Source organism: Protomyctophum parallelum (assembly GCF_964188405.1).
Source record: "Protomyctophum parallelum genome assembly, chromosome: 20".
In the NCBI taxonomy this organism is placed as follows: domain Eukaryota; kingdom Metazoa; phylum Chordata; class Actinopteri; order Myctophiformes; family Myctophidae; genus Protomyctophum; species Protomyctophum parallelum.
The window spans coordinates 38093498-38115029 of record NC_139718.1 but is presented as its reverse complement, the minus strand read 5'-3'; the positions used below and the strand labels follow the sequence as shown (position 1 = coordinate 38115029).

Sequence of the window (21532 nt, the reverse complement as noted above, 5' to 3'; positions counted from 1 at the left end):
TCCTTGAGGGAGTTCCAGGGGGTCCCCAGCTAAATGAGTTAGGAACCAAATGGACCCTTATGGGTCTGTAACTCAGATAGTGTACACATTTTGTTCCATTTGTACACTCTCAGAGTTAAATTTACTTTGATTTTACAATATAAATTGGGGGTCCCAGAGATAGAAATGCCATTAAATGGGGGTCCGTAGACTATTGTTGCGGACTTACTTTGACTACACTTCATGTGATGTTGGAGGCGAGTGGGTGCAATAATGCCACAACAAGGATTTCCAGGCAGTCAGGAACTTTACTGTAGCTCACGCATATACACTGTAAACACACTGTAAACAGTCTTTGTGGCTGTCAGTCCTTAGTCCCTGGCACAGACGGAGGATTATTCACTCGACGACCATACACTCTGGGATCCGGAAGACAACTCAATACTCGCGGGCTGAACTGAACACAACACATAACTCTCTTAGCTGAGATCCAATCAGAACACATTACACTCAGTAAGGACACACCCAATAGGTTGTGGGCAATATAGTAGCAGGGCATAAGTTGGCAATGGTTCCCGCGTTACACCACCCCCCCTCTAGAGTGCTGAGTCCCTTCAGCACCTTCATCTCAAATTAATCAACACAAAGCATTTCACACAACACAATAAACAGCAGGCATGCAATAATGTTGAACTTTCACTTAAACAAACTGTCCAATTCCTTCATTAGGCAATCTAAATTAACTTCTTGTCATTTACTGAAACTCAAAATGTCCCTATTCAAAACCAAAACTCAATAATTGTGCATGAAACATTTAGTTAGACGTCTGTGTCTCAGATCAATGTCTCAGTTCAATCCGAGCTATCCTTGTGGGCAAGCCTGTTGACTGGCCTACCCTTTTTGGTCACCTGACCGACCTCTGTCCGGCCCAGCTGACTGCAGGCTCGATGAAGTATGTGGTGGGTGTAAGCTGGACACAGTCTCTGGTAGATGCAGACGTGGCAGGTTTTCTGGTGGGCGCAGGATGAGCACAGTATGGGGGTCAGGAGGTTTCTTTTGACGCAGGCTGAGTAGATTATCAGGTGGACGCAGGCTGAGTAGGCTCTCTGGTGGACGCAGGCTGAGTAGGCTCTCTGGTGGACGCAGGCTGAGTAGGCTCTCTGGTGGACGCAGGCTGTGTAGGCTCTCTGGTGGACGCAGGCTGTGTAGACTCTCTGGTGGACGCAGGCTGAGTAGGCTCTCTGGTGGACGCAGGCTGAGTAGGCTCTCTGGTGGACGCAGGCTGAGTAGGCTCTCTGGTGGACGCAGGCTGAGTAGGCTCTCTGGTGGACGCAGGCTGAGTAGGCTCTCTGGTGGACGCAGGCTGTGTAGGCTCTCTGGTGGACGCAGGCTGTGTAGACTCTCTGGTGGACGCAGGCTGAGTAGGCTCTCTGGTGGACGCAGGCTGAGTAGGCTCTCTGGTGGACGCAGGCTGAGTAGGCTCTCTGGTGGACGCAGGCTGAGTAGGCTCTCTGGTGGACGCAGGCTGTGTAGACTCTCTGGTGGATGCAGGCTGAGTAGGGAAGGAAGATCAGGAGGAGGTTTCTTTGGAAGCTTGTCTGGCGGTAGCTGCCTAGCAGAGGTGTCAGGAGGTTCCTTGTCTGGTGTCTGCACCTCACCGGATTCAGCAATGTCATCAACCGTTTGCTGCCATTCTAGGGTGGGCGGGGGAGAGTTCTCCATGGCTCCCCTGATCCCAAGACAGGGGTCTCTCAGTGGGTTGGTGCTGAGGGGAGGCAGTTTAAAGACTTGAATGGGCATCTCTTTATCCTTGTCCACAAGGCCATGGCCTGAGTGTACGCTGTCGGTCAGGTCAGCTGGCTCCAGTGGGAAGGTTGGAGGGTTCAGGAGAAGCACTTTGGAGACTGTCTTGCTCCCCACTGAATTCCCAGTGATGTAGCTTGACACTGGCTCACCCTCAATGAACATCTCTCCTCCCTCTTGTAAGGCTCCATCAGCTTCCAGTATGAAGTCGGATCCGGTCTCACACTTAGCAATGACTGGTGAGGGGTTGGTGTCGTTTCCCTCTTGCGGAGGCATCACAGACCCGCTTGCATCGTTAATCAGGCCCGGTCCATCGAAACTTCCATGTTGCTGTTCAACTTTTGAGGTGTGGCTTGGAAGGGCTACATCAGCAGCAGGCCGCTCCACAGCTGTGGCCGTTGTGAATTGCAGCTGTCCTACCTGGTGATGACGAACAGTAGAAGGTGGGACAGACTGACTGTAACGCAGTGTCAGCTGGTCAGTGAGAAGGACGTAGTCTTCTCTTACATGCTCTGGCAGGGAGTAGACGAAGCACATTTCAGACTCGGAGGCACTCAGTTGCTCATAGAGCTCGTCCAGCTTCTCTGCGTAGCTCCACCCATGCTCCCAAGCCGTTCTCTCTAAGGACATAAGGATTTCGTTCCAGACATCAGCAGAAGAACAAGAGGGAGTAGAGGCTGGTGCTCCCTGGTCTTGACTAATGTCTGCCTGGTCTAGACCCTGTGGTTGAGGCCCTTGCAGAGTTATGGCTGCATCCTCCAGCCTCTCTAGGACTCGCAACAAACGTTCATCTTGCTGCTGCATCTGTTGCTGCATCTGTTGCTGCATCTGTTGCATTAAGATGCCCAACCAAGCTGGTGGCTGCTCCTGATCAGCACCTGCAGCACCTGCTTTCTCCTCACCTCTCTGCTGTTGTGACATGATCTCCTCTTTATTATTGTTTTTTCAACTTTTTCCAACTTTTATTTTTTTATATTTTTTTATTATTATTACTTCACCTATCCAGGCGGAGATTGGCGGCGATTACGTTCGGCGGTTCGCTGTTGTGCTTGGTCTCTTGCTGGGGGAAGTGGGGACCAGTGGCTTGTAGATCAGCTTGTTTTGACCAGACTGGTCTGCAGTCACGTGACCCGGTAACCGCGACGTCCCTCTCCACAGCATTGACAGCAGGGCAGCTGTAGGCTAGCAGCATTAGCATACAGGGTACAACAGTCCTTTCTGTAGGCACTTGAATGACTTGATCAAACTTTATCCCACTTCAGACACCATTTGTTGCGGACTTACTTTGACTACACTTCATGTGATGTTGGAGGCGAGTGGGTGCAATAATGCCACAACAAGGATTTCCAGGCAGTCAGGAACTTTACTGTAGCTCACGCATATACACTGTAAACACACTGTAAACAGTCTTTGTGGCTGTCAGTCCTTAGTCCCTGGCACAGACGGAGGATTATTCACTCGACGACCATACACTCTGGGATCCGGAAGACAACTCAATACTCGCGGGCTGAACTGAACACAACACATAACTCTCTTAGCTGAGATCCAATCAGAACACATTACACTCAGTAAGGACACACCCAATAGGTTGTGGGCAATATAGTAGCAGGGCATAAGTTGGCAATGGTTCCCGCGTTACACCATTAAATAATGCATGTCAAACTGGGGGTCCTTGAAAATTAAAAGGTAAAAATCTTCTCTTATGGGGGTCCCTGGCATATCTTTTCAAATGGGGGTCCGTGGGTTAATTAGTGTCAATTTGGGGGTCCTTGACATGAAAAAGTTTGGGAACCACTGCTCTATGTCAGACGGTGGCAGTAGTGTTTTCTTTATGAGTAATCGCTCTAAGTATTAAACGCAAAGAAGAAGAGAAACTTGAGGAGGAAGAAGAAGAAGAAGAAGAAGAGGAAGAAGAAGAAGAAGAAGAAGAAGAAGAGCTACACAACAAATAAACAGCAAGCTAAAGCAGTCTGTGAGTCTTTCTTAACCGTCAGTAACATCAGCATCTTGGTGCTTAAATGATTTTCAATAACGTGACATGCGACAGCGACACGGAACACTTATTGGTGTGACTTTAGGGGTGACACCCTACTGGGTGACACTGACAGTACTGACTGACACAGCCTGCTGGAGCGTTTCACCCGGACTGGAGATCCGTGCTGACTGACATGCGGCATCTGAAGGCTACGAAGCCCGCAACAAGCAGCCCCTCGCCGGGCTCCACGGAGCTGTGATGCCGCTGGGCAGAAGCCTGTCTGACCTCCGCGCACGACTCAAAGGTATATGGCTTATATATAAGCCCCTCGCTTAGTTGCCACTGGATAACAATAAATAGCCTAAATTACATTATTATTACAATATATAACCTACATTACATTGTTATTACCATGCATTCATGCAGTGGCTCTCAATCATGTTCAAGGACTGCTAAATTGATATATATTTATTATTCTCATACATTTTGTGTATTTGTTTTGTCAAACTGAAGTAGAAAACACTAAGGTTAAAGTTTGCCCTGAAACATGACAGTACGAGCGTCATTAGCCCTAGAACGGCTCTTGTTGTTTCATACAGTATGTACAGTATTTCACATGAAAATTAAGTAATTAAATGATCACAGGCATTCTAGGTCTAGAGCGTCATGTACAACCATGTCTAGGTCAAAGTAAGTCATGGCTAGGTTAAAGTAAGTCACGATCTATAATCTTTATAACACGTTTTCCTGGTGTACTGGGACCACAGGTCAAGGACCCCATTTGTAGTCTGCAATTAAACACTACATGATCCTGATTCTGAATCCATTCCAAGCATTAGTTTTGCACAAAAAAACGTTTTTGGGCTAAAAACGTAGCGGCTATGGCCGTTTTTTTTAGCCATGACGGCTATGGCATAGCCAACATATGATGAGGTCACTTAATGGGATGAGGGCAGCACATTTTTGGGCACATTTGGGCAAGTGGCTATGGCTGTGTTTTGTGCAAAACTAAAGCTTGGAATGGATTCAGAATCATGAAAACCCCCTAGTTTGACATGTCACATGCTACTTAAAGCATAAGGAAAGTTTGACATTTTTGCCTTAGAATGTTAATGGTAACCCCTATAAAAATTGCTCAATACTGACAGCTGACGGTCAGCAAGGGGATTCATGAATGTATGTACAGTATATAGACAATATTTTAGGCCAATAAAAAAAGACTACCGTATATACCAAATTTCCCACTCCACAACCCAGACAGTCTGCCAGACTATGCAGCTTCCCCATTAAGAAGAGTGGAAGTAAAAGTCTCAAAACCAAGCTGTACTGATGTTTACGGATATGATACTGATGATACATTCCAGACACAAGGAGGAACAGAAAAAAGAAAATCAACGATGTGAAATATATTTATGTATACATTTTATGTCTCTCACCCCGGTCACCTGATGACTTTATATACAGCTGGGTAGCCTAAAATCCAAATTAATTCGTTGATTTATAATTTGTGGTAATAATCAAAATCTACCTAAATGTTCCAAATAAATGTAATTGAGTAAAGAACACAATGTTAACCTCTGAAATGTTAGTGAGTAGAGGTCTAGTACAATTCTTCAGTTTAGTTCCAACAGTGTGACTCCCAAAGTGAATTTGAAAGTACAAAAGCCGGATCTCAATATTCAGTTTTCTCGGTTCCCTCAGCATGGTGGTGTTACGGTGAAATTGGTGACTGACCTGCTACAATATGTGACCCACTTACGGACTTCGCATAACGTCCTTGTATCAACAGATCACATATTGCACGACCTCAATGTGCTACGGTATGGTATGTGTTAGTCCACAAGATGGTCCCATACTTAAAGGTCACCAATTTTGCCATGGAGGGCAGAGGAGGCGAGGTTGCAGTAATTTGTAACACTTTATTTTTATTTTTGTTGATGCAGCAATGAATAAACATGTGTACATTTTGCTGTATGTAAATATCCCCCCCCCTCCCCCCCAATCAAGGTCAGAACAAGACAAATGAAACAAAGACAGACAGTACAAGACAGTAAAAGTAATTAGTAAACTAGTATTAAAAGTACTAATGAACATACTGTAGTAAGAAGGGAAAAAAAAAAGTAAAACTGCATTTTCCATCAGGGTATGGTATCTAGGTTACATACATTGTATCCATCATTCAGTTAAATAGTAAATGAGTAATTTGAGTATTTGGATGTGTAACTCTTTAGTTACCACAAAGTAAAAGACATGTCCCATTCATCCAGTCATGTAAGCCAGAGGATCTTGAAGCACCAGACCACACCCTGAGCTAATTAGTTAAGCAGCCAAGGCAGCGGATTAGGAACTGTCCAGGGTGCTGTTACACTTTCAAACACTGATTCCTTAGCCTGACCGGTTGACAGCGTCTAGTAGAACTCTACACACGGAGAGCTTCGAGATACGCCTTGCGTCAAGGCTTATCGAATGTCTCGGCGGATATTCTATCAATGTTTTTGGGTTGTTTCTTATTAGTCGAATAATCGATAAGCTCGCTTTCCCTCTGCGTTTTGCCTCGTTGTAAAGCTTGTAGATGGGGTATTTCGACTATCTTTATGTATTTATTATTTTACGATTATCGGTTATTTTTTATAATTGATCTGTTACTTGGATTATCCACTGCTTATCGTCTATACAGGACAACAAACTTAATCCATGTATCTATTCTCGCTTGAAGAGGGTGTGGTTGACAGTAGCCCAGGCAAATGGAGAGAAAAGGAGTGGTAGACACAGAGAGTACAGTAATGGCCATTAGGAGCATAGACAATCATGCATGAAGAAGTGTCTACATGTTTCCTGAATGGACAGTCCTTCGCCACAAGGTTACTGTATTATAGTTTAGATTTCATCTTTTTTATTTTTTATTTTTTACTTTGTGTTTATCCATTGAATTTAGTTTTTATAGCTGCTTTGATACTTGGTACTGTCATTTAATTTTGTGAACATTGTGACATTTTTAATGTCATAATATGGAGTATTTGTCACTTGTCAGGGGCGAGATTCACAAATGCCAGAAAAGGTATTGTGTAATAATAAAATAAACCATACAAAAAAGGTGTTCACAATGAAAACTGCCACAGTTAAAGATAGATTTCATACACAATTTGTGTATGGGATAAAGACTAAAACTAACGACATTTTGTCTGACTTTAATTAGTTTTAGTTTGTAAACACACAATACAGTTTCAGTTAGTTATCATCTTTTTTTTCTGTGTTTGTTCTCAATTCCAGTTTGAGTTATTTATTTATAATAATAACCAATAACCTTGCTTCCCGTTTGTAGGATATGAGAGGACAGAGGATGCGGCCGCATCCACGGATGACTCGCCGTCACAGAGTGAAGACGACGTCAGGCTCATCCTCTTCAGTCAGCCTCAATGCACCAAGTTCTGCACTAATACAGTTAGGTAATTAATAAAGAACAGCTGTTACAATGATTGTCCCTGATTGGCCTGGTCATGTTGTTGTTATTTCTGATAATCTCCTGTATCTCATTTAAGACCTGCGACTTACCGGTATTCTACAAATGCCTTCTAAATCAGTAGTTCTCAAACGTTTTCGTGACAAGGTTCCTAAACAAATCTAGTTGGCACACCACGACCGGCACGGACGGTTTTAATGGGATATGGGCTGAAGTCCAGACTGATTTTGTGGGGAACATTTCAGGATTTCAGGCTCCAAAATAGGGACTTCTACTTCGAAAGTGGAAACTGTGCTATTGGACATCGCTATCCATTTATGTTGTATTAAAGAGAGAGTGGGGAAATAAAAAAAAAGAATACCCCAAATCAAGTATTTTCTTAAAGCAAATTACTTTTTATAATAAATCGATCAAATCAATTTCTTTTGAACTATTGATTCATTGCACCCCTATGACATGATGTGTGTGTGTGGTTCTGTGGTGTCCTCCTCCACGCCTACGTAGCACTGCAAAGTACAATGTCCTCACCTTCCTGCCTCGATTCCTGTTCGCTCAGTTCCGGAGAGCCGCCAACTCCTTCTTCCTGTTCATCGCTCTGTTGCAGGTAAGCCTGGTACAGTAGTATTATAATAACAATATAATATACCACTCGGTTCATATTGTGTAGCACGCACGCATGTGTGCGTGCGGCTACTGCCTTCCTCCCCCCTGTGAGTGAGCTGCTGAGTTGACTGAACATACCAGTGTTTTTTTATTGATTGATTGAATACTTTATTAGTGTGTAATGTAATCAGCACGAGGTACAGTCAGACATTAAGGCTAAAAGCATAACAGGAAAAAGTCCTGGGTACTTCTAAGTACAATGGAGAAAAAGGAAAAAACATCTGAATTTACATTTACCTCCCCTTGTGATCACCTGATGTTTTTTCCAGGCCAATTTGGAAAATAACCAGTGATATACTGTATGTATTACCTTTTTGGGAGAGGGCATGTTAAATGGTCATTTCATTTCATTTCATTTCATGCCTGAAATAGTTGGGACTCCCATAAAAGCTACCATGGCCCCTTGCCATATCGATCATCAAAAGACTAATTTCAATGTACAGTATATGTTATGTTCTTATGTCCATGGTGTGTGTTTTGGTTTCCGTGTCTCCCGTTTGGTAGCAAATCCCAGACGTGTCTCCGACGGGGCGATGGACCACCCTGGTTCCTCTGGTGCTCATCCTCCTGGTGGCGGCTCTCAAGGAGATCATTGAAGACCTGGTGAGTGACTGTGACACAGTTAGAGGCGGAGCAACTTCCTAACATTTAAGACACAAAAACTCAACTCAGAGCTCAAAATGAGAATGTTTTAGGCAATTGGGATAATCAATGGGGTCATTATTGAGAAATAAACCCCGGCCGGGTGATTAGACCCCGATGCAATAAAAAAAAATACCCAGAAGTAACACAACAAAGAATTTAATTGCTTACAGTAATGAAAGTAGTCCAGTCATTTATGCCAGGTGCGTCCAGTGCTACACAACAGGAAGTGTTGATAAAATATAATCAATATTTGTCTATTTCCCGCTTCAAATGTTCTCAAAAGCTGTCTTGACAAACCCTAAAATGCTGTTCTACCAGACAGACTACCACCACAGTATAGGCGAGATGTCAGCTGTAGTAGCCTACAGCAAGAGACAATTGTGTTTTCACCTCAGTGAATATGTAATCCATGATCACATGCCACAGTGCACTTTGATTCCACAGAGTTTCCACAGTTCGTTTGATTCGTTTTGTGAGTGTGCTCTGCTCTCGACTCACTTGACTAACGAGGATATATGTTCCCCCATATATTACTGCAGCACATTTAGCACATTTGTATTGTGCTGCAGTAATCTGATCCCTGGTCAGTCAGTCTATCATAGCAGCACTTCATTCACACCCACAGCCAGCATACACAGATCTTATTGTGCATTAGCTTGTCTGGCACCTAGTTGACTGAGTTACGTAGCCACGTACTGTATGATGTCTAGTTGCAGCAGTAATTGGACTATACGTCATCTGTTTGTTTGTGTACAGAAGCGGCACAAAGCCGACAGAGTGGTGAACCAGAAAGAAGCCAAAGGTCAGACACGCTTTATTATTTTACATTTACGATGTCCAGAAAGCTTACCTGTCTCCTTATCGTTGCTGTCGGGCAGGAACCTTGCATCTCTACATCATGGGTCTTTAACAGGGGCCCCCAGATTTACTCCCCCACCAGGGGTCCGTCAAATCTCTGTGTGAAAGGAACTTTGACAGCACTCATGATAGTGCTGTCAGACAAGTCTACGAAGCTATCTATGAAATCTTCAAAAAAGTTTAACCTGCAACACAATCTTATACAATACTAGAAGGTCGACCCGCTCTGTGGTGAATATTGAACCAATGAAAAGGTTGTCTTTACCATTTCCCGAATGGTAAAGACATGCTTTGTCGACATGCAAGGTGTCCACCTGACAGGGATGAAATTGTACCCACTGAACACGGCAGGCACTCACTGCATTCTAAAGGCAGGATTATCTTTTTAAAAGATCAAAGATAATCCTATTTTGATTAAATGTTAAAATGTCCTTTCCTCCTCCAGTTCTGCGCAGTGGGACATGGGAGAGTGTTGACTGGGCCAAGGTAGGTCTTGGAAATCTAATACTGTTCTTAATTGGGGTTCAACAAGATCCACATATACAGTACTACAAGCTCATTATTCTACAATCTATAAGCTTTCAAAAAGTCATGATGCGATGCGCTTCGATTTTGTAGATCCGCTATTTAAAAAACAAACAAAACTCAGTGGTGTGAGGTCCAGGACCTAGTTTACAAAAATCACACCCGTGCGAAGTGAGGGGCGCTCTTATCATAGTGCATCATCAACATGTGTGTTTGCTCAGACACATATGACGTAAATTCTCTTGTCTTTGTGTAGGACAGAAATAGACGATTTGCTCGTCCACATCTCCATTCATTGTCAATGGGTTTGTCGAAGACGAAAATCTACACTAATAGCTGAATATAGGAGGAGAGGCCCCTCAAAAATAGCCGATCAAGTAGCATGCTTGCATCATGCTATTATTTTGAAGCATGTAGCTTTCCTTACATGCTTGTAAGTGAAACACAATTCCATTTTGTTCCATTTGTACACACAGTTATGGAAGGTCAATGAAATAAAATCAGTGTCTGTGTGTGTTGTCTCCCCCTGCTGGTGTGCTGTGTGCTCTGCAGGTGACTGTGGGGGATGTAGTGAGAGCAGCCGATGGGGACCCACTTCCTGCCGACCTCGTGCTGCTGTCGTCCAGGTCAGGGACCACTCCCCACGCACCCACTTGTTGCTACTCTATATAGAGCGTCGCAGTCCCGCCCCCTTTCATTTCGAAAAATTGTGTTTGTTGTCATGATTTGTCATGACAAGAGTTGGCTTTGTCCGTGGCGTAAACAACTTTAAATAAATACTTTCTGAAAAGTCTATGAGAAAAATGAACAGGGATTTCTTTTCTGGGTCTCTCGAGGGGGGGCAGGACTGCGACGCTCTATAGGCTCCGCGCATCGCTGTGGTCCCGGGTTTTCACTTCAGAAGGTCGCATACCTTTTCCCGTCCAAAGCCAGTCAAACAAGGCTATGGGGAATTAACGCCTGGGACTACAGTCACGCACAGAGCCTGTTGATGTGGTCACTAACGAGCACTGTGTTGTGGTTGTCACCGACAGCGAGCCACATGCCATGTGCTACATCGAGACCTCCAACCTGGATGGAGAGACCAACCTGAAGATACGACAGGCAAGACACTGTTCGACATTCCTTTTAGTTCATCCGTCTTCAGTGCTATGAACTATAAGTATCTTTACTGAAGTACTGCGCTTGAGTACAATTTTGAGGTAGCTTTTCGTACTTTATACTTCGTACTCCATGACATCTCAAACACAAATTGTGTACTTTATATTCTGCTATAATAATTACTACGTTTTATTTTCAAGTTACTTAATTATCAATTTAAGCCCTAATTTATGCCTCAAAGTTTAGCAAACTGTTCCACAAACCACACATTAGGACTACGTACACACACCACACATAATGTTTCAGCCGTGAGGTTTTATTGAGCTTCATTCGGTGCGTAACGACGGTGGCCTCGGCCCCCCACAGGGTCTCCAGGTGACCGCCAGGCTGAAGGACGCCGCCAGCCTGACGCAGCTCAGTGGTCAGCTGGAGTGTGAGAGCCCCAACCGTCACCTCTACGACTTTGTGGGACGCGTCCGGCTGGACGGACACAGGTGATCATTTTTATCACTCTACTGCGGGTGGTTCTCAAGGTATCGCCCGCGCAGACCGCTCGGTGCTGCCGTTCTTCTATTCTTCATTTTGTTTTTTTACTGAGTTTTTTACTGAGTTAGAAATAAGTTTAGGGTTAGGCATAGTTTTACAATTTACAAAAATTAAATGTTCGCCCAGTTATTTTCAATCTGCACTAATATAAACTGACATTCTCTCAAGTTTTCCTCATGGTGTATACTGTATCTTAAGGGGGACAGATTCAATGGGTTAATGGCGGAAAGAAGAAAGACTTTAAAAAAAAGCTGTCTAAAATGAACACATTCCCTTGGGGTGACAAGACAACTCACCCCTTTTACCCTTTTTGGTGAGTTGTCCGGACAACTCACCAAAAAGTGCAGACAACTCACCAAAAAGTGTGTATTCCTTCTTGGCACCCCCCCCCCCCCCACCCTATAGTCCCGTGCCGGTGGGCTCGGAGCAGATCCTGCTGCGCGGCGCCACGCTCCGGAACACCCAGTGGGTGCACGGCCTGGTGGTGTACACGGGCCACGACACCAAGCTCATGCAGAACTCGCGGCGGCCGCCGCTCAAGCTGTCCAGCGTGGAGCGCCTGACCAACTGGCTCATCCTCTTCCTGGTGGGCTGCCTGCTGGCCATCTCGCTGGCCTGCTCCGCGGGGCAGAGCCTGTGGAAGAGGCGCGTGGGAGACGCCGCCTGGTACATGGACCTCAACTGTGAGTGCCGTTCGTCGACTGTGCAAAACGACGCGCTGTGCCACAGCCGCTGTTTGTTTTTAAACGTGCCGCACAGCCGACGTGGTCCACACATAATACTGTATGATCCACACACACACACACTCACACACACACACACACACACGTCACACACACAGCACAGTAATACGATCACAGTGCCACTGTAGTAGTACTGTACCAAATGTCATGCGTGCTTTCAGTGAAAGATGAATATATGCACACGTAATGTACACAGCGGTACTGTATTACAAGTACAGGTCATGTTTATCTTTAGCTGTGATGTGTAATGTGTGTTTTTGTATGTTCTCTGCCATTGCTGTGTCACCACCAGCTCCAGGTAAAAACAAATGGGGGAACCCTGACCCTAACCCTAAAAAGGCCCTCCTTGCTTTAGACGCGTTTTCATTCCCCAGACATTCTGAACCCGTTTGCACCAACTAGTCTTTACAGCTTACACCTAACCTAATCGCTAATGGCTCTTTACGACTACAAGAACTAAGGTGAACCGTGCCGTGGACTGTATTTCATGGTTTAGTTTCTATACTGTACGCTATAATAGCCAGGTTTCAGAAAAGCTTATTTTGGGCCCTGTTCAGGAGGTGGTACTAACCCTGAGTTCTAGGAATCTAGAACTTGCTTGTAGATCAACTATTTTAGCTTTTTTAAATGAGTACGTTTTACGCCAAATGCCTACTTAAATCAGTAGTTCTCACACTTTGAATAGCAGATGTACAAGCTTGCATCGTGGTACGAAGTGACGCACTGTGAGCTTGTATGTCTGCTATTTTTGAATAGCCTACGCAAAAATCTAAAATGACACCGATGCTTTCCAGGTTTTAATGGGGCTAATAAACATAAACAAAAAGGTTCTGGGCTACACCTCAAATAATCGAAAAGAGACATTAGTCGGTTACAAGCAGTCTTTTAGAATTTACTTCATGTTGGTTGCACCGACCAAACTTAGACCTAGTCCTAACTAAAGCCAAACCAATATATTATCTTTCATTGTTTTGGACTGTTACACGCATTAACAGCAAAGTGGGACATGGAGATCACACCAAGGACCGTGCTGAACTACAGTCAAGTGCATTTATTAATGGCACACTGTAACACAAACTCATACTGAATTGGCTCATGTAACTCTTTCAGTCTTAATTGAACAGGAGTGAAGATGTTCACTCCACACGATGAAGAGTAATGACAGTTAAATCTAAATATTCGGTATACTCCTGCAGTTAATGTTATTCAATGCACGGGAGAAGACCAGAATGAACTTGACCACAATAAATATTAGATCAAAACATCGCTGTTTCTGTGTAGGGCAGGCCGAGCTTGCAACATGATGTTCCTGACTAGGCTTAAGACTGACACCCAGAAGTAGTGAGAAGAAGACTTTAAGGCTAGTTGGTGCAACTGGTGTATGGAAACTGTTAGGTCGATTTTTAAACACCAGGATATGAATAGCTTAAGACCAGTTTGTGAAAACCCAAGCCACCTCCGATCACTGATGTGTCATTTCTAGCCAATAGAGAATATATTGCTCAGAGTCAACGTGTGTGTGTGTGTGTGTGTGTGTGTGTGTGTGTGTGTGTGTGTGTGTGTGTGTGTGTGTGTGTGTTAGTTACATGTTTAATAGAGTTTACTTGTTATAGATGCTGATAGAATCCCTTTCAGTGAGTGTCATTTAATTTAGACAAATAAACATTTCCTTGCTCTTGGTAGCAGCGTAGCACGGTGGCATTCGCAACCAATCCACTTTGGGGGAATTGCTCCTGGTCTCCCGTGTGGGAAGGGACTCTAAATCCAAACATCTTAACCACTAGCCTAAGAGGGAATCCCCTTGGCTCTGGGAAATATGAAGCTTTTGGTCTTCAGGAATGATTCTATTCTGACATTGTTGTAACCGGTGAGCGGTTTGTTCATGTTTGATCATGAGATAGATGGAAGCGTTGTGATTGGTTTGTGTTGATCACGTGACAGATGGAAGCATTGTGATTGGTTTGTGTTGATCATGTGACAGATGGAAGCGCCGCCAACTTTGGCCTGAACTTTCTGACCTTCATCATTCTGTTCAACAACCTGATCCCCATCAGTCTCCTGGTCACCCTCGAGGTCATCAAGTTCATCCAGGCCTACTTCATCAACTGGGTACACGCACGCACGCGCACACACACACACACACACACACACACACACACACACACACACACACACACACACACACCTGCCACTATAAAAGATGCATTTCCTATGTTTTTTATGTATCTGCAGTGTTGTTTTTGGCAGAAATTTTCTATTTTAGTTTTAGTCATAGTCTCTTGAATAGTTTTCACTTGGTTTTAGTCACATTTTAGTCACCTGGAATGTTCTAGTGTTTAGTCTAGTTTTAGTCGACTAAATGTCATACGATTTTAGTCGACTAAATCTACAGTTGATTTAGTCGACTAAAATGTGTTTTGACAGGCCTTGATGTCGTTGTAATGACATATTTTACACTTTGGTTGCATGCTGAAAATAGCAGATATACAATCTCAGATTGTTGTGAGATTGTATATCTGCTATTTTCAGCATGCAACCCAGAATAAAACTGGATCTCTTGTCCACTAGTCCCTTACTAACATTTTAGTCTAGTTTTTATTTGTTGACGAAATTGTCAGTATATTTAGTCTTAGTTTTAGTCATCATATATTCGTTTTTATTTAGTTTGTGAAGTGAAGAAAAGGTAGTCGACGAACATTTTTCGTCTTAGTTTTAGTCGACGAAAACAACACTGTGTATCTGCCTCATTTCGGGGCCCAATAAGACATGAATTGCTGATGAATGTTTGTGCTTTGTGTCTTCAGGATGTAGACATGCACCACGAGCCCACTGACACGTCCGCCATGGCAAGAACATCCAGCCTCAATGAGGAACTTGGACAGGTACTGTTTCCCACAGGGGGACCCAGGTTTGGGTCGTACAAGCAGTAGTTCTGCCATTTCCCCCAAATGTTCCCCGCACAAAGATTCTGCAGGGCCCCCCACCTGGAGTAACTCTGAGGACCCCCTAGGTCCTGTAGTCCAGTCTGTTCGAGTCTAGCGGTCAGCAGTCAGAAACATTCGCTGCTCTTCTTTCAGGTCAAACACATCTTCTCTGACAAGACGGGGACGCTGACGTGTAACGTGATGCAGTTTAAGAAGTGCACCATCGCTGGGCTCACATACGGGTGAGACATGCGTCCTCCATACAGACACGAGCTGTGTTCTTTCGCCCACTATTCTCCTGGTTGGTTCAATAGAGCTTCTGTCTGAATAGGTTTTAATAGACGGACTCTACGCAATAGTTAATTAACCACTTTCAACCCTACAGTATATATACACCGTATATATTCTTTGTTAAATGGAATTGCACCACCTGCTGTAGGAAGAACCTACAGATTTCTGAACAGCTTTCGTCACACAGTTAAACAAACCTGATGCACCCATATGATGCACCCATATATAGACACTATTACTCTGACATGACCATAAACTAACCTGTCTGCGTCCATATAATTATAGACATGTAACTATGACTCAGACATGGCCATGAACAAACCCGCTATGCCCATATACTGTATGGACATACCCGACCCTCACATCTACTGTACAAGCTACGGCGCACTGCCGCATCCGGCCAATGTGTCTCAGTCATGTACAGTTGGTGTCCGGACTTTGTCAGAGTATACCTGTTGTACCCGTCTGTCTGTGTCCCTTCCGTGCCCATATATGGAGATCTATGTATCTTGTCTGTCTACCACCTGTGTTCCTATTATGCCCATATATGGAGATACCTGATGTCATTAGCATACTATTGGCATGCCCATATATGGGCATATCGGTCAGATCGGGGGTTCCGAACAGCCCGCGTACTGTATATATGAAGGACTCGGCGGCAGGCACCGCATTCACCTCCAGTCCTCGCCAAGTTTGACCGCCATTGAAGAAATACGACATGGCAATACGCTACCCTATGGCCGTAGGCCTCAGCAAAGGCCACCCCGTCACCAGGAATGTGACCGCGCCAAAGCACAGCCGCAGGCGCGGCCGTCTCGCGAAACATTCCAGGTTTGTGCGCGACATGATCCGCGAAGTCTGTGGATTTGCTCCGTACGAGCGGCGAGCCATGGAGCTGCTCAAGGTGTCCAAGGACAAGAGAGCCTTGAAGTTCATCAAGAAGAGGATTGGCACTCACGTCCGCGCCAAGAGAAAGCGTGAAGAGCTCGGCAACGTCCTGGCCGCAATGAGAAAGGCTGCTGCCAAAAAGGACTGATCTCTGGCTCATTTGAAATAATTTAAATGTTTCATTAAAATGTTTGTTAAAAGTTATTAAAAAAAAAGAATCTGATCAGACTGAATCGAGTGGTGCAACAGCACCCCCTATTGGTACTCTAAACATAGTCATATTTGGTACTAAAGATGTTCCTTGGAGTGGTTGCACCACTCAAAAAAAAAAAGGTCCGTCGGTATATGCACATCCGTCCAGATGTGGACATAGTGGTCGGATCTGGGGCTCTTAGTCCAGTAAATAAAGTAAAAAATTCCTCTCAGGTTGGACAAAATTGGATTATTTTGTTTCTCAACTGATTCTGACAGGACAGTAGGTCTACTAGCCAGGATTAAAAAAAACTACCCTAATCTGCACACTGCTAATACCCTAAGGCAATATTTTCTAAATTTCATTATGCTTAAGTGTGTATGTGTAAGTAATGTGACGTTTCAAACTAGGGTGTTTTCATGATTCTGAATCCATTCCAAGCATTAGTTTAGCATGAAAAACACTCCTTGGACTAAATTTGGCAAAATGACAGTTAATAAAAATGTAATGTAAACTGGATAAAACAAAATAATACATCAATAAATCCAAGGGGGGTGAGTTTTCAGCTGCTTGTGACTTAAAAGAACACAGTGAGCTAACTTGTCTTAGAGCCTAGAACTATAAGGGCGTACCGGTATACTGGTTTGTTTATGGTTATGTCTGAGTCGGAGTGACATGGATGATGGACCCCCCCAGTAGACAATTTAAATATAGGATGTGTACTGATATTATGTAGATATCTCTTGATTTTTGTTCTCTTTGGCATAGTTTTACCGTTTGATTTTTCTCCTTGCTCACCCTGTCCTCCCTCCACGTTTTTCTCTTATGGAAATTGCACAAACTTTACCCCACTTCTTTACACCTGCAAACCTCATAATTGTGTGTGGATCTGATATGCCTGCCGAGTATGATGACATGGACGCTAGAGTTCACACATGGTTCAACGTGTCTTGCTCTGAACTCTTCTTTGTCATTATAATCAATATTAACATGCAATCACGTGTTAAGAGAACTACTGATTTAATCATGTTGTATACATGTTTTCTTTAAGGCACAACATGGAGTCAGCTGATGAAGGGCATTTCAATGATCCTACCTTACTCTCTAATCTTCAAGAAAACCATGTGAGTTATGCAACCATGCATACAAATTACAAACATGACTATAATTATCTACCATAACATGAGTACTAGTTATACTGTATTTACATATTATACCATAAACCCCATCGGTTAAAATCATTGTTTTATTAGTTATGGATGCAATCCATCGACATCACTGACTGACGGACGGATGGATGACAGCTTTAATTGCTAGAAATCCTTAGAACTCTCACCTATTGCCTAAAATGGGGAGTCCAAGTTGAAAGTCGTTTTTCTTTTATATATCACGTCAAATAAGAACTGCATCCCAAATATAAACAAATGATCCTGGTGGTTTGAATCGACTCATATGAATATGAAGGATCAACTGACGGCAAAAAAAGCGAATGGAATTTATTACGTTTTCGCCAGAAACGGACTGTATCAAATATGAGTGACTGACGTAAACGATACAGAGTCACCTCTGAGAGCTGAGAGCACAAATCTTATGAGACGATTTTAAGATGACCCAACTACGTGGCACTACTATAAAGTAATAACACTACAGAACCTGTACAGTATGTCAGAAAAATATATGAAAAAATGTGGAGAAAAAAATGGAAGCAGAAATCTTCATAATGGTAATAATAATACATTTTATTTGTAAAAGCACATACATTCATCAATTACATTAATAGGATTAAAATGTCTATATGGCCTGGCCCTGGCAGAAGATAGTCTTAGAGGATCTTCTCATTTGCAGACATGTTTGTGTAGTAAAGGTGTTCAGTTGGTAGCAGAGTTGAGGGATCTCCATGTTCTTGTATGCTCACTATGCTGCTTACTTGCTTGGTGGATATCATCACTGAGCACATTCCTGTGCTCTGCGTTCTTTCCATTTTGAAGACGGCAAACGTCTCTTTGTCCTGTTCAACTTAGCTGGAACTTATTCTCCGTCATTGGCAGTTGGCAACCTTTTTGTGTGCTCTCTCGATTGCTTGCATGTTGTTTTGTTAGTTTCTTTAAAGTGTATGGTGTTTTTGTGTGTGTTTTTTTGTCCTGTTGCTTGTTTGATAGTCATGACCACCAGTATAGAAGTTAGTTAGTTAGAAATAGTTTTGGTTTAAATCAGTATACATCAAGTTCTGCCATCACACCGTTCCGGTGATTCTTTCTATCTCATCCAGATCATCTGTGCCCATTTTCTCAATTTTATGGTTGAAATGCTCCTCGATGCTCTTCAGGACGTCCATGTCTCTGCCGCCAGTTACCACCATGTTGATAGCGAGCCCTCGCTTGCCGAATCTGCCCGTGCGTCCGATCCTGTGCAGGTACGTCTCGTAGTCGGGATCACAGTGCTTGCCCACTGGCAGGTCAAAGTTGATCACCACGGAGACCTGCTCGACGTCGATGCCTCGCGCCAGACAATTGGTGGTGACTAGGACTTTCTCCTTGCCGTCCCGGAAGCGCTCCATGACCCGGGCTCTATCCTCCGGCCGCATGTCTCCATGGAGAAGCCCCACCTGGTGGCCCTGCTCCTTCAGTTTCTCCATCAGCCAGTCTCCCGTGTTCCTGGTTTGGCAGAAGATCATGGCCTGGGCGATGGTGATGGCGCCGTAGATGTTGCAGATGGCCTCCAGCTTGTCCTCCTGGCTCTTGCAGTCCACATAGTACTGCTTGACGCTTTTCAGCATCACCTCCTCGTGCTTCAGCTTGATGACATTGGCGTCGGGCGCGATGTGCTGGGCGAAGCCCCACACGCCCTCGTCGAACGTGGCCGAGAACAGCAGCATCTGGCAGCCCCGGGGCAGCATCCTCTGGAGGCGGATGCTCTGGTCCTTGTGGCCCTGCGTGCCGATCATGTTGTCGGCCTCGTCCAGGACAAACACCTTGATCTTCTTGGGGTCGAAGAACTTTAATTTGTGGCACCAGTCCAGCATGGTGCCCGGGGTGCCGATGAGGACCTGCTCCCGCAGCACGCTGCCCCTGGGCAGCCTGTTGCCCCTGATGGCGTAGGCCAGCTTCACCTCCGGGTAGTGCTTTCCCATCTGCTCGATCACCTTGCCGGTCTGCAGCGCCAGCTCGTAGGTGGGTGACAGGCACATGCACTGGGGGTACCGCTGCTCGGGCTCCACGCGGCTGAGCATGGCCAGGACGAAGGCGGCCGTCTTGCCCGTCCCCGTCTGCGACTGGGCGATCAGGTTCTGCGGAGGCTGCGTCAGCATCATGGGCAGAGCGGTCTCCTGGATCTTGGACGGCTGGTTAAAGCCCATGGCGTACACGCCCTGGAGCAGCTGAGGCTTGAGCTGGAGCTCCTCGAAGGACTTGACCGAGTACAGCGGAGACGTGGGGTCACGTTTGACGACCTCCAGTTGGCTGGTGCAGTTGACCAGGTTGCTGCGGACGGCCTTGTTCAAGTAGGACTGGGCCGCCTTGTCGCCCTTGTCCTGTGGCGCGGTACTGTCCTCCTGCGCCTCTACCTTCACTGGCACCTCTACCTTCACTGGCGCCTCTGTCTTCACTGGCACCTCTACTTTCACTGGCGCCTCTGTCTTCACTGGCGCCTCTGTCTTCACTGGCACCTCTACTTTCACTGGCGCCTCTGTCTTCACTGGCACCTCTACTTTCACTGGCGCCTCTGTCTTCACTGGCACCTCTACCTTCACTGGCGCCTCTACTTTCACCGGCGCCTCTGCTTTCACCGGCGCCGGCGCTCCGGTTGCGGAAACCACGGCTTTTTCTTTCCCTGGCGTGGTGTCCTCCTTGATCTGCATGCCGCCCAGCAGCTGAGCAGCAGCCTCCTCCTTCTCCATTGTCAACGCCCAAGACATTGTTGTGTTGTGTCGGCTTCACTTGGACAGTTCAGTTACACTGAAGTGGTAAATAACTGACGTTAGGCTAGCACTGGGCTGTATCAGACGGTGTTTCTCAGAGTGGATGATGATGATGCTGCTGGTCAACTCAACACGCTCTGTGAGAATGCTGTTATGTTGCACGTGCTGCTGCTTATGTAGGGGGGAGGCTGTGATGTCACACAAGGCCTCTACACAAATGAGTTACCATGGCAACCATTAATAACCATGCACTCTATGTACACAAATGAGTTACCATGGCAACCATTAATAACCATGCACTCTATATGTACACAAATGAGTTACCATGGCAACCATTAATAACCATGCACTCTATATGTACACAAATGAGTTACCATGGCAACCATTAATAACCATGCACTCTATATGTACACAAATGAGTTACCATGGCAACCATTAATAACCATGCACTCTATATGTACACAAATGAGTTACCATGGCAACCATTAATAACCATGCACTCTATATGTACACAAATGAGTTACCATGGCAACCATTAATAACCATGCACTCTATGTACACAAATGAGTTACCATGGCAACCATTAATAACCATGCACTCTATATGTACACAAATGAGTTACCATGGCAACCATTAATAACCATGCACTCTATATGTACACAAATGAGTTACCATGGCAACCATGTAAACAAATAATTTACCTTCACAACCATGTAAACAAATGACTTACCAGGGCAACCAATACAAATGCTATGAAAATTATTATTATTTAGACCCTAGCAACCAGGGTTTTACTCTAGTAACCATATGTTTACCTTAGCAACCGCCTGTTAGACCCTAGCAACCATGGTTTTACCCTAGCAACCGCCTATGAGACCCTAGCAACAGACTATTTTACCCTAGCAACCACCTATTTTACCTTAGCAACCGCCTGTTCGACCCTAGCAACCATGTTTTTACCATAGCAACCACTTGTTTTACCCTAGCAACCGCCTATGAGACCCTAGCAACATACTATTTTA

The 21532-nt window shown here is 44.8% G+C and overlaps 3 protein-coding genes across 4 annotated transcripts in view; 2 read left to right on the top strand and 1 right to left on the bottom strand.

The window, feature by feature from the left end:
- Nucleotides 1–3707: 3707 nt before the first annotated feature.
- Nucleotides 3708–21532, top strand: part of LOC310878151 (phospholipid-transporting ATPase IA-like) — a 38958-nt gene continuing 21133 nt past the window's right edge. For both annotated transcript variants that reach the window (XR_014570862.1, XM_083792302.1), the window contains exons 1-14: nucleotides 3708–4061; nucleotides 7080–7203; nucleotides 7722–7821; nucleotides 8385–8483; nucleotides 9282–9327; nucleotides 9829–9869; nucleotides 10461–10534; nucleotides 10943–11012; nucleotides 11376–11503; nucleotides 11961–12238; nucleotides 14280–14407; nucleotides 15103–15180; nucleotides 15376–15464; nucleotides 17646–17718. Coding sequence is in view for 1 of the 2 variants with exons in the window: in XM_083792302.1 (XP_083648428.1) it covers nucleotides 4016–4061; nucleotides 7080–7203; nucleotides 7722–7821; nucleotides 8385–8483; nucleotides 9282–9327; nucleotides 9829–9869; nucleotides 10461–10534; nucleotides 10943–11012; nucleotides 11376–11503; nucleotides 11961–12238; nucleotides 14280–14407; nucleotides 15103–15180; nucleotides 15376–15464; nucleotides 17646–17718 (1374 nt within the window). In the remaining variant the exon portion in view is untranslated. The remainder of the gene's footprint in view (nucleotides 4062–7079; nucleotides 7204–7721; nucleotides 7822–8384; nucleotides 8484–9281; nucleotides 9328–9828; nucleotides 9870–10460; nucleotides 10535–10942; nucleotides 11013–11375; nucleotides 11504–11960; nucleotides 12239–14279; nucleotides 14408–15102; nucleotides 15181–15375; nucleotides 15465–17645; nucleotides 17719–21532) is intronic.
- LOC310878155 (large ribosomal subunit protein eL36-like) lies at nucleotides 16226–16549 on the top strand (the record flags this gene model as incomplete). Its single annotated transcript, XM_083792308.1, has 1 exon — nucleotides 16226–16549. Exon 1 carries the CDS (start codon nucleotides 16232–16234, stop codon nucleotides 16547–16549), a length of 318 nt encoding a protein of 105 aa, XP_083648434.1. The 5' UTR covers nucleotides 16226–16231.
- Nucleotides 18828–20117, bottom strand: LOC310878465 (ATP-dependent RNA helicase DDX19A-like; the record flags this gene model as incomplete). Its single annotated transcript, XM_083792794.1, has 1 exon — nucleotides 18828–20117. The coding sequence occupies exon 1, from the start codon at nucleotides 19947–19949 to the stop codon at nucleotides 18828–18830; it is 1122 nt and encodes a 373-aa protein (XP_083648920.1). The 5' UTR covers nucleotides 19950–20117.